The sequence below is a fragment of the Dendrobates tinctorius genome, unplaced genomic scaffold (genome assembly GCF_039654945.1).
Source record: "Dendrobates tinctorius isolate UK_male_01 unplaced genomic scaffold, ASM3965494v1 ptg000147l, whole genome shotgun sequence".
Taxonomy (NCBI): domain Eukaryota; kingdom Metazoa; phylum Chordata; class Amphibia; order Anura; family Dendrobatidae; genus Dendrobates; species Dendrobates tinctorius.
The window spans coordinates 9717521-9730000 of NW_027361814.1; the positions used below are offsets into that span (position 1 = coordinate 9717521).

The 12480-nt window shown below is 44.6% G+C and overlaps 1 protein-coding gene across 1 annotated transcript in view; it reads left to right on the top strand.

Moving 5' to 3' along the window:
- Positions 1–221: 221 nt before the first annotated feature.
- The window catches only part of PWWP2B (PWWP domain containing 2B), a 37016-nt gene continuing 24757 nt past the window's right edge, over positions 222–12480 (top strand). Inside the window, exons 1-2 of the mRNA XM_073546398.1 lie at positions 222–586; positions 9586–11254. Of these exons, the coding sequence (XP_073402499.1) occupies positions 444–586; positions 9586–11242 (1800 nt within the window). The 5' untranslated portion in view covers positions 222–443 and the 3' untranslated portion in view covers positions 11243–11254. The remainder of the gene's footprint in view (positions 587–9585; positions 11255–12480) is intronic.

Here is a 12480-nt window from a genome sequence, read left to right on the forward strand (position 1 = left end):
TAGATGGATAGATGGATAGATAGATGGATAGATAGATGGATAGATAGATAGAGGAACATCTTGTCCCCTGACGTTACAGAGAGCTGACACAGCTCCTGCTGGTTACTAGAATCCTCTCAGTAATGAGCCATCACTGATGTAATAATGGAGCATATACCAGAGGATTCCCCGCTGTGACGTCACAAAGCCTGCTCTCCCGGCGTGACGTCACAATAGCCAGTGGGAAGGCAGCACCGTGGGATGAGTGGAGGGGGCGTGGGAGCCGGGTGTGTCGTCATCGCGATCCCAGAGCGGCGCCGGAGCAGGAGGAGGAGGCGGCGGCCGCGGTGCTGGAGCAGCCGGAGGTCAGACGGAAGGGAGCAGGGGGCGCTGTGCACACTGTAGGCCCGCGGCTGCAGGGATCGAGGGAGGGCCAGAGCTGGCATCCGGAAGCCGGAGCGAGCATGGAGGCCGAGGACGGGCAGGAGCTGCGGGTCGGCTCCCTGGTACGGGTCCTGCTGGAGCAGAGAGTGAATGACACTCTGGTGGTGACTCTGAGCCTCGGGGAGAGGAGGTACACCGGCGTCCTGCTGGACTGCAGCAAGAAGTGAGTACACCCCCGCTGCCATCTTACATCCGTGTCCGCCCCCCCATTACTCCCCTCAGACCCCCCAGAACAGCTGAAGTTTTGTGTTCTCCTCTTACATCAACTTGTCATCAGTCCTGATTAGTTTCATAGTTCTTTCTGTTTCTAGGAAAGATGGGTGACTGGCCACCAATATGGCTGCCATTCCAGCCCCAGCCCGGGTTGTCAGTCCCCGGGGTCCCCGGAGTGGCCCCTTCTGCAGTGATACCATCGCCCTTCTCACATGTCACATTTTTCTTTTGGGAGGTGAGGAAAGCTGGATGGCCGCTCCGCTGGGAGTTGTAGTAACAGCCAGACTGGTTGTCATCCAGCTTTCCCAATAACTGGGGTAGAAAGGACGCGTCAAGGACTCGAGATGGCGTTGATTCGAGGGGCAGATGATGTCCTCCGGTTAGTGAAGTGCTTCGATGTCGGAAGGTCGATCCCTCTGACATCACACACGTTACCTTTAATATCATGAGAGCAACCGAATATCTGTGCGGTCTCCAATCCTCAGCCTCGCGTCCGCCTACGTAAAGGCTCATTCCCACCACTGTTTAGTGGCCGTATTTTATCATCCGTATTGTGGCCACAATCCCCCCCCCCCCATCTGCCAGTCCGCCATAAACCTACAGCCGCATTAGGCCTATGTTCACACGTTGCATTTTTGCAGCATTTTGTTCAATGCAAATGTTAAGCTGCGTTTCACGGTTCCAGCAAAGTCTAAGATTTCAGAAAGTTTATCAGCGTGGGCGAGAGACAAATGTAACCTTACAAAAACACAGCAAAAAGCTGCAAAAAACGCTCTGCAAAACCTGCTTTTTTTACGCTGCTTCTTTACCGCCAATAGGGCAGGTTTTGCCTGCAGTGAGAAAACAGCGCATCAAAAACGCAACGTTTGAAGAAGATACTGAAGCTTTAGGAAGAGTTCACACGCAGCATTATGTTACGGGTTTTTTTTTTATTAGCTGAAAAACCCAATGGCAAGTTCTCATTGAAATGTTATGTGCAGTTATTAATGTTCATCTTCATTGATCTTAATATGTCTGTGTTCCAAAAGAGTTGTGTCAATTACTCCTTACATGTGGTTTTCACCTTTTACTTTTGACGGTAAAAAATACGCGGCACGGTGTGGACACACAGGAGATCCCGTAGACTTAAAAATCTGCATCGTGCCCTAAATCTGCGAATTAATGGGATTATTTAAAATTCTCTCCACTATACAATCTATTGCAGATTTCCAGTACAGATTCCATACTGACCAAGTGTGACAACCTGCCACATGGCAGGCTTTTCTCTTATCCTGGCATCAGGAAAGTCCCAGACGCACATATTAACCATATCCATTAAACGCCTATTCACCTGGCAGACAAAAGGGTATCATGTAGCCTCCGTCGTGCAAACAGATGTATACTTTGCAGTGTATGTTTTCTTCATTTTAACATGGGGAAATGTCACTTTTTCCCAATACACTGGCCTCCATTTCAGTTATACATCAAGAAGTTCTCCAGTTTCTGCAGCCCGACATGAAGGGGGGTTCAACAGAGCCAACGTTCCCATCTCAACTACTTTAGAAACTCCCATAGAAGTGAATGGAGAGATAGACACATATGTGTCTATCTCCTCTCCAGCCACGGCGCCTCAACATTGGGTCCAATGCTCAAGCTGGTGAGGATCCCGAGCTGCACATGTCATAAGATGGTAATGGCCCTTTAAATGGATCCCGAGCTGCGCATGTCATAAGATGGTAACGGCCCTTTAAATGGATCCCGAGCTGCACATATAAGATGGTAACGGCCCTTGGATCCCGAGCTGCACATGTCATAAGATGGTAACGGCCCTTTAAATGTATCCGAGCTGCACATGTCATAAGATGGTAACGGCCCTTGGATCCCGAGCTGCACATGTCATAAGATGGTAACGGCCCTTGGATCCCGAGCTGCACATGTCATAAGATGGTAACGGCCCTTGGATCCCGAGCTGCACATGTCATAAGATGGTAACGGCCCTTGGATCCCAAGCTGCACATGTCATAAGATGGTAACGGCCCTTTAAATGGATCCCGAGCTGCACATGTCATAAGATGGTAACGGCCCTTTAAATGGATCCCGAGCTGCACATGTCATCAGATGGTAATGACCCTTGGATCCCGAGCTGCACATGTCATAAGATGGTAACGGCCCTTTAAATGGATCCCGAGCTGCATATGTCATAAGATAGTAACGACCCTTGGATCCCGAGCTGCACATGTCATAAGATGGTAACGGCCCTTTAAATGGATCCCGAGCTGCACATGTCATAAGATGGTAATGACCCTTGGATCCCGAGCTGCACATATAAGATGGTAACGGCCCTTTAAATGGATCCCAAGCTGCACATGTCATAAGATGGTAACGGCCCTTTAAATGCTTGCGAAGGGGGAAAAAAGGAAATAAAAAAATATTTACAGTATATGTAAACAATTAAAAGTCTTCAACCAGTAACAGATCTTAGTGGTTGGGTTACTAGGTGTTACATCATGTCCTGGAATTTATCCATTAGCTGGAAAGGTGCAAATTGTGCACCACTGGTGCCTGATATAAAGGGGTGCAAAATTGGATTATTTTTCTTTTTCATGTGTGTTTGACCTACAGGGGTTGTGATGATTAAGGTTTAGGCCTCTGGTTCCACCATTTCAGGTGACCAGATGATTAATATGCACAATATCCTTGGAAGACAATTGTGAGAAGGCATTTTCCTATTTGCCTTCTTCATAGATGATCCTGCTTATTGAACCCTCCTATCATCTCTTAGTCGCTGGTTCTAGCCTAAGGAGATGATACTGAAGCCATTTTATTACCTCCAGCTGCGGAGTGACTCTGCATGCAGCTGGTTATTACCCTAAAGGCTCATGCACACTGGCACCAAGCCGTCGAGCCGCCATGGGCTGCTGTAAAGGCTCGGTCTGACTCTGCGTTTGAAGATATTCTAGATAGAACAATGTATTGTATGAAATGAGAGCCCGATGGAGCTACTGTAAGGGCCCATTCACCTTTAGGGTATGTGCACACGTTGCGGATCCGCAGCAGTTTTCCAAGTGATGTACAGTGCCACGGTATCCTATGGAAAACAAACACCTCTGTGCACAAGCTGCGGAAACGCAGCAGTTTATTTTCCGCAGCATGTCAATTCTTTGTGCGGATTCTGCAGCGCTTTTACACACATCCCATTATAGCAATCCGCAGGTGTAAAACCGCAGGGGAAATCCGCACTAAAGGTGTGTGCACACGCTGCGGATTGCTCTGTGGAATTTTCCGCGTGGTTTTTCTGCGGTTTTCCCCTGCGGTTTGACACCTGTCATGGAGCAGGTGCCAAACCGCAGCGGAATCCGCACATAGAATTGTCAAGCTGCAGATTTGAAACCGCAGAAAAACCGCACGGAAAATTCTGCAGTGTCTGCACTGCGGTTTTCATTTTACATAGGTTATAATTGTACTGTACACCACAGCAAAAACTGCTGCGGATCCGCAATAGAATCCGCAGCGTGTGCGCACACCCTAAATCTGCAGTAAAACGCAGGCCAAATCCGTACTAAATCCGCTAGAAATCCGCAGGTAAAGCGCAGGTCATTTTGACCTGCGGATTCTGCAGATTCCGTGTGGAAAAATCCGCACACGAATCCACAACGTGTGCACATACCCTTAGGGTATGTGCACACGGGTCAAATATGCAGAAGGTTATCCTTCCAAATCTTCCAGCTGGAGAATCGGTTGTGTGTTGTAATAGCAGCATTGTTGATTAGATTTCTATAAAATCTCATCCACTTATACTGCAAAAAAAAAAAAAAAAAAACTGCTGTGGATTAAAAATTTGCAGCATGTCAGTTTATGCTGCGGGTGTCCACCTTCTGCAATGCAATAGGCGAAATGTGCTCCAAAAACTGCATAATTTCTGCAACGAAATCTGCAGCAGTTTTAACCCCTGCAGACATGTGGAAACCTCTTTTTACATACCAAAATGGTGCCGTAGTACAACCCATGTGCACGAGCGCTAGGAGGCAACATGTAAATTGAAATTTGCCAGACTGATGTGTTCTGACTATAGGATTACTCCAAGTTCTGGAAATATTCTGAATTTGGCAAGAATAGTGCTGATTTTCTTATCAAGCCGAACTAAGGCTGCATTTAGATTAGCCGACGTGTGGCCATTAAGTGACGACCAATAATTGTGCTACATGCAAGTAGGTTTAACAGCCTATTTAGACAGGCTGACCACACTTCCATCAAAAGGGGGTATCCAGGGCGATATACATCTTATTTTTTTTTTTTTTTTAACTACATGTCTAAGAACAAACAGGCAGGTAGTTGCAAACAATTGCTGCCCAGAACAATTGTGTTACGGGGGTTGTCTAGGCCTATTATATATATATATATATATATATATATATATATATATATATATTTTTATCATGGGCCTAAAAACTAACAGGCAGGTAGTTTACCTGCCTGTTCTCATCAGCGCCGGCTCAGAACAGTCACTGACCGCTCCTGCCGGCAATTCAGCATCTCAATGTCAACAGAGCAGCTCTTCCTCTTCCGGTCCGCTCTATCGACAGGGTGCGACTGACGTCATGCTGATGGATAGCAGTCTCCCTGCAATTAGGCAGTGGGGAGTCAGTGGTCAATCAGCATGACATCGGCAGTTAACAGTGAAGCCGCTGCTCTGTCAAGATGACGTCGGCGGAAAGCCATTCCTGCCAGCGATTCGAATGGTGGCTTTCCGCCGACGTCATCTTGACAGAGCAGCGGCTTCACTGTTAACTGCCGATGTCATGCTGATTGACCACTGACTCCCCACTGCCTAATTGCAGGGAGACTGCTATCCATCAGCATGACGTCAGTCGCGCCCTGTCGATAGAGCGGACCGGAAGAGGAAGAGCTGCTCTGTTGACATTGAGATGCTGAATTGCCGGCAGGAGCGGTCAGTGACTGTTCTGAGCCGGCGCTGATGAGAACAGGCAGGTAAACTACCTGCCTGTTAGTTTTTAGGCCCATGATAAAAATATATATATATAATAGGCCTAGACAACCCCTGTAACACAATTGTTCTGGGCAGCAATTGTTCTGTTTAGGAAAGGACAATGTGCTGCCCGGAAGGAATATTTTTCAGCAAGCTTAAAAATACTTTCACCCAACAAATGAGCATTTTGCTTTTTTGTTAGGAGATTGGCATCCTCTGTAGACCTGCCGACTGTTGGGAAATGAGCCTTCCTAGGAAAGCTAGATCTCAATCATCAACTGTAAAAAGACCCCAAACTGTGCAACTATCAGACCCCTGGAGCTGTTTATATGTAGAGGAAACAAAGGATTGGATGGCTGAAGATCCAATCTTTCAAATCCTTGTAGTCCTTGAGGAAGGACTCTGTGCCAGATCATGATGGCAAATCCCTTCATAATCAGCAAGATCTTTAAGCCCCCCCTATACTCAATAGATAGCTTTCCAGCTAATCATTCGGCCGACATCTTTCTCTCTTGTGTTCCCCATACACACGAATGCTTGGCTAGGGCGAGTTCTCCTGTATTCTCCATGCGGCAGCCACTGACCGTGCTTTATCTCCTGGAGAACAAAAGGATCGTCAGTCTGAAACCTGACTTGTCGGAGATTCAGAAGGCCCCCCCCATACATCAAAGGCTATGTTCACATGTCCCGTAATGATCCATTAGATCATATCCAGCAGTTAGAAAAAAAACAACTAGTCTCTCCTGGATCCATTTTTTCAACATTGAAGCCTATGGAAAACGGATCCGTTAATTAGCCATCCTGTTATTCTTTGATTTGTGAAAGATTTGTTTTTTGCTTACTGGATCCGGTGCCAATGGAAGAAAATGGATGGCTGATTAATTAACTGATCTGGTTTCCATAGTCTTCATTGTTAAAAACCCGGATCCAGCATAGATATTTTTTTTTTAAAACGGACTGAAAAGTTGTCTGTACAACTTTTTTGCCAACAGATTCATTCTAACAGATAATTACTGGACATGTGAACCTAGCCTTACCTTTCACTGGGAGTAGCCGATCTCGCTGATATCAATGTGTATAGACCAAATTCACACATCCACATTTGAAATGGAATGCACACCATTGGAATCCATACATCTGATCAGACGCCTTTAGCATAACTTGGGATGTTCCTTTGGAACAAACGAGAGAGATAATACATTAATGTCCACCAGAGGCCTGCTCTTTTGCTATAGTCTCTGGCTTAGGCTAGGTTCACACAAGCTTATTTCATGGCCTATATATAAGCCTAGCCTTGTGTCGAATCTCCCAACCCAAGCTTACAACCTCGGACACACAAGTTCGGATTGGGAAAATCCACAGTCATTTCAGGCATTGCGGTTCGTATATGAACTGTGAAATGCGCTCATGTGAACCTGGCGCCTTCTAAATTTTGGACTTTGCACAACCCCTACTACCAATGATACCTTAAAGGAGGAATTTGTCCCCCCCACTGTACAGAAGAGTGATGAAGCAATAGTGGTACCATAAATAGGCAGATAATTAGTGATGAGCGCAAATGCTCGTTACTTGAGTTTGCCTAGGGTGGTCGGGTATGCACAGAGTATCGCCGGTGCTCGAGAGACATGTTCGAGTCACTGTGGCCACATGTTCCGCGGTTATTAGACAGCCACAAAACACGACATACACAAGCAATCCCCGCATGTTTTGTGGCTGTGTAGCAGACACGAAACATGCGGGCGTAGGGACGCGAGCTTCTCAATCGAGCACCCGCGATATCCGGTGCAATCTCGCGAACACTTGCGCTTATCACTACAGATAATACATTGGTGATGATTGTGACAGCTGCCATCCTTTGTATGATCAAGAAGCTCCTTCCTCTTTCTAATAAAATGGAAAAAAGAAGTTAGAATGGTGCCAAGATTTTCCGGCATAATTAAGGATAGTGAGTGCTCTTAGGTGATTGAAAAGGTGCACCATCCTCTGACTGTGAGTCGCGTATGGTTAGGATGACGATCTGATTTGCAGTCTTTTTTTTTCTTTTGGTAAGATTACCTCCCCATGGCCCGGTGCTATATAAGGAAGCACAGATAAATGCTTATTTCTCCCAGATTTATAATACTTTGGATATGCGAGTCATACATTGCCATGTAGGGTATGAAGGAGCCGTCCGGACAATGGAGGAATTACCGAAGGCGTATGTCAGATGTCTTTAGTTTAGTTTTTCAATTCCAACTTCTGTTTAGGCTACCTTTTTTCTTTTTAAATAGATTCCAGGCATAAAAGTTTGGATCGGTAGTGAATATAATAAAGAGGTGATCAGGGCAGAGGAAGATATAAAAAAAGCAGCTGGCAGGGCCTTGGGTCTAATCAGCTTTAATAGATGTAAGCCTTGCAGGGTGACATGGGGGAAGGGTGGCAGGCTGCCTTCCAATGAGCTGCTGTCCTCTGATTGCTCCATTTACCTTCAGTCCAGGGCATTAGACAGCGTATGGCTGCATTCACACCCAGCGTTTTACTGTGTTTTTATATTATCAGGGCTTTTTAAATTATTTTTTTGTTTTTCAGAATGCTGTTGAAATATAGAAGATTGCATATACAAAGAGTATTGATTTTTGAGGCCAGGGTTCTTGTGTTTTTTTTTTTTTTCTTTGTGCAGCATGTTCTAGGTACTGTATATGTATAGGACTTGGTAAAAAAAAAAAATAAACGTTTTCAAAGAATTTTCAAAAAAGTCCTGAAATTAACTCCTTCACCATATAAAACATTGTTACGGTCCTGTTCTGAGTGTTTGTAGTACAGGCTCAAGTTAAGACCACTCCACATTTGGCAGGTGCCGACATCTGCCGCTAACGGCAGCAACCAGAGCTAGCTCTAGTCACTGCTATATTACCGAGAACAGCATATAACGGAGTTGTCCAGGCTTGACCATGTGGCTGCAGACTTGTGAATCCTCACAGCACGCACTGACATTTAGCGAGACCGTACAAGTCTAGTCTGCATGTGACTGCATGTATGCAAATCACATACTTGCGGCAATGTCCCCACCTGCTCCTGGTGCCGGTACCAGTGAATCCTGACAGCACGCACGCTGTGAGGATTCACAAGTCTGCAGTCACATAGTGACCTCAAACTTGCCCCCCATGCCTGGAGAACTCCTGTAAGTGGAGCAAAATTGCGTGGGCGTCCGTTCAGACACTCATTCGCCCCCAGTAACGCGCGTATCCTGGGAACTTCTATTCTGGTTTTCTTGTGATTTTTGTTATATACCACAATACTACGCTATTTTAGTAAATTGAACAAGCAATCAAATAATCTAAAGGTTGAAGTCTGCTATGGAAACTTAAAAACGAAGAATACATTAAAGGGAATCTGTCAGTAGCATCAACCCTATATGGGGACGCAGGTCATAGAAAGTTGAATAAAATGATACCTTGATATCTGCAATCAGATTTATTCCAGAGAAATTGATGTTTTTCTTATATGTAAATGAGCTGTTAAGGTCTATGGGCCGGACATAGTTCTTCCTGAGAATCTGCCTCCAGAGATTATTTTAATGAAACCAGTGTGAGACTTGTAATGACTGACAGTCCGCTCTCTTGATCCTCGTGTCTCACACTGGTAACACCCCCTTTCATTTAAAATAATCTCTGGATGCAGATTCTAATTGAAATCTATGTCCGGCCCATAGATGTTAACTGCTCATTTACACATACAGAAAAACGTCTATTTCTCTGAAGGAAAAAAAAAAAAGTTGCATGGTCAACTTGCTGTAAATGAAAAAGAATCCCGGAAAGTGTAACTGTAAACAAGCCCTAGTGTCCTGGATGAGCCCGCTTTATGCAGCATGTTCTTTTTTTAATTACCATATCCATATGTTATTTTGGTCAAGGGTACATTTAAAGTATGTAAAATAATAATAATAAAAATCTGAATTTGGCTGCATAGATCACACTTTTTTTTTTGTTTGTTTGTCCCTCCAGGTCTGGATTGTTCTGTGTGCCACCAGCTTCTGTTCCAAAAAATGATGACCCATCGTGCAATAGTTCCTGTAACAGTATTCTTGGAGATGCCAATTTTATACATCCTGTATCTGAAACGCCCAATCATGACACTGGTCTCCCTGTAACAAGTCACACTGATCAAGTTCCTCCACTCCTTCCACCTCCTGGGACAGCTCCACCTTATCCTCCTTACTTTGAAGGTGCTCCTTTTCCTCCTCCTCTATGGTTGAGGCACTCTTACAATCAGTGGGTTCCTCAGCCTCCACCTCGCAATATTAAAAGGACAAAAAGACGAATGTCAAGAAACAGAGACCCTGGTCGGCTCATAATGAGCACAATAAGGCTACGTCCTAGGCAGGTCCTTTGCGAGAAATGCAAAAACACCTTAAACACGGAGGAGGCTCCTAAAGATAAACAAAACTCTAGAAGTAGTAGGAGGCTTCATAATGAGGATAAAGAACGCCTCAGGGCTGAGTCAGATCCTGAAGAGAAGAAGACTGGAAAGGAGAGGAGGGAGGAAAACAGTGCCCCTAGAGACTTAGTACCTAAGAGTCCCATTAAAGACTTGGTGCATAGGAGTCCAGTCATTAAGATCTCTTATAGTACACCGCAAGGTAAAGGGGAAGTGGTTAAGATTCCTTCGCGTGTACACGGCTCCATCGAGCCTTTCTGTCTAAATAAAGCTCAAGAAAATGGAAGCGGGGACCACGAAATGTCGAAGGATGTAGACATTTGTCAAACTCCTAAACGCTTGATGGACAGATCAACGCATAGTCAGGTGGCTTCCATTCCAAAGTTAAAGATAACTAAGCCTTTGCATTCCAATGTAGATGTTCCCCCACCCAAAATCAGACTAAAGCCCCAAAGGATTAGTGATGGACAGAGTGTTTCAATCTATAAATCTGAGCTAATTGATGAGATAAACGTTCTTCAAAGTGGCAGGGAACCCGAGACAGAATCTTCTGCTTTTTATATGGACAACACTGCAGAAAGACGTTATCATGATGTCTCCTTGGGAAGCTCAGGGGAAGATGAGGATTTTAAAGGGTTTCCGCTTAACCAAGAAGGAGCTAACTTAAATCTACTTGGCAATTTTCGCAAAAGGAAAGCCGATTCTTCCAGCGCGTCGTTGTGCAGTAATGACAGCTTGGATGAGTCAAAATCTTCTTGCTTGGAGTTAAACCAGATGGCTTTTTGTGATATTCTGCCCGGTGATGATATTTCGGTGTCCTCATCTAAAGATGAACAGAAAACTGTGCCACCGCTTACGGTTAGACTGCATTCTAAAAGTGTTTTGAATTGTATCACTGTGGAAGGAAAAACGATATCAGTGGGCGATATCGTATGGGGGAAAGTTCATGGTTTTCCATGGTGGCCTGCACGTATTCTAAGTATTAATGTGAACCAAAAAGAAAATGGTGATCCATCTTGGCAAGAGGCTACTGTCTCTTGGTTTGGTTCTCCAACAACCTCTAGTTTATCTGTTTCAAAAGTTTCTTCTTTCTCTGAATTTTTCAAACTGAGGTTCAACCGAAAGAAAAAAGGTGTCTACCGTAAAGCTATTACAGAAGCCGCCAAGGCGACCAATCACCTAACTCCAGAAATTAGGGAACTCTTGTTGCAGTGTGAAACGTAACCACCATGGCAAGTAAGTAAAGACACCTTATGGAAATCTAAACTAACAGCCAAATTCTGAAAAAAAAAATGGCATCCTGCTTAGTTTTGCAATGTGTTGTCTGTGTGCATCTATTTTTGGTTTTACAGGAAATCATAAGTTTCTTCACAGCTGAATATTTTCAGAGTATTGCAATATCTTGTTTCACCAGAAAGTGATCAAGTTGGTTAAAAAAAAATAAAATAGCTTTGCGGATTTGTGAGCAGAATTTTCAGGAAGGTGATAGAATGTGAAGTATTTCACATAACCATGAGCCTTACAGAAACGGCAGTGCATAATGTAGGGCATGGGATCGCAGTGAAGCTAAAATGGGTGATAACCAGGACAGTCCATTGAAAGTGCCGCACTTCTGTTTGTCCAGTCGATGCCACTTTTTTTCTTTTTTCCTGCCCAAAAAGAGTTACTTTTTCCAGTATTCACTTCTTGTGTCACATTTATGTAGACTATATGAATGAGTGACTTCAGACTTGTGAATCCTCATAGCGTGCATTGTGCACACTGTGAGGATTCTCCAATGTCAGGAGGGCCGGCAAGTATCCGATTTGCATATATGTGGTCACATGCCGACTAGACTTGCACGGCCTCACTCAATGCACGTTTATTGAACGAGCCCAGACACGTCTAGTCGGAATGTGGCCGGAAGTATGCAAATAGAATACTTGTGGTCACGTGACCCCCTGCATCGGAAAATCCTGACAGCGGGAACTGTGCCCGCTGTGATGATTCACAAGTCTGTAGCCACATATAGAGTGACTGCAGACTTGAGCCCCATGCCGGGCAACACATTTAAGGCTACATGTACAGGATTTCCACAACAAATCTAGAGAAAGCCATAGGTAACCCCAGAACAGTAAATCTACCAAATTGTGAGGATTTTGAGGCAGACTTGTTGCTGAAGATCAGCTAAGATTAAAAAGAATGGACATGCTATGGATTTAAGAATTAGATTACCTGTTTAAATCGGATCTGTCACCAGAGTTCAAAATAAAAACTGCATGCACAAAAAAAAAAAAAAAAATCTTGGACTGAATGAGGCTGATGTATTTATTTTGGAAATTCATTTCGGAATAGCTTTATGAAAGTTTAACTCATTTTGTATCCACCTATCCTAATTGATAGTTCCTCAGTGTTCCTCCTCCCTGTTGCTGAAATCTCACACCAGTACAAGCTGCAGTTGTCAGTCAAGCTGGTTGGGTGGA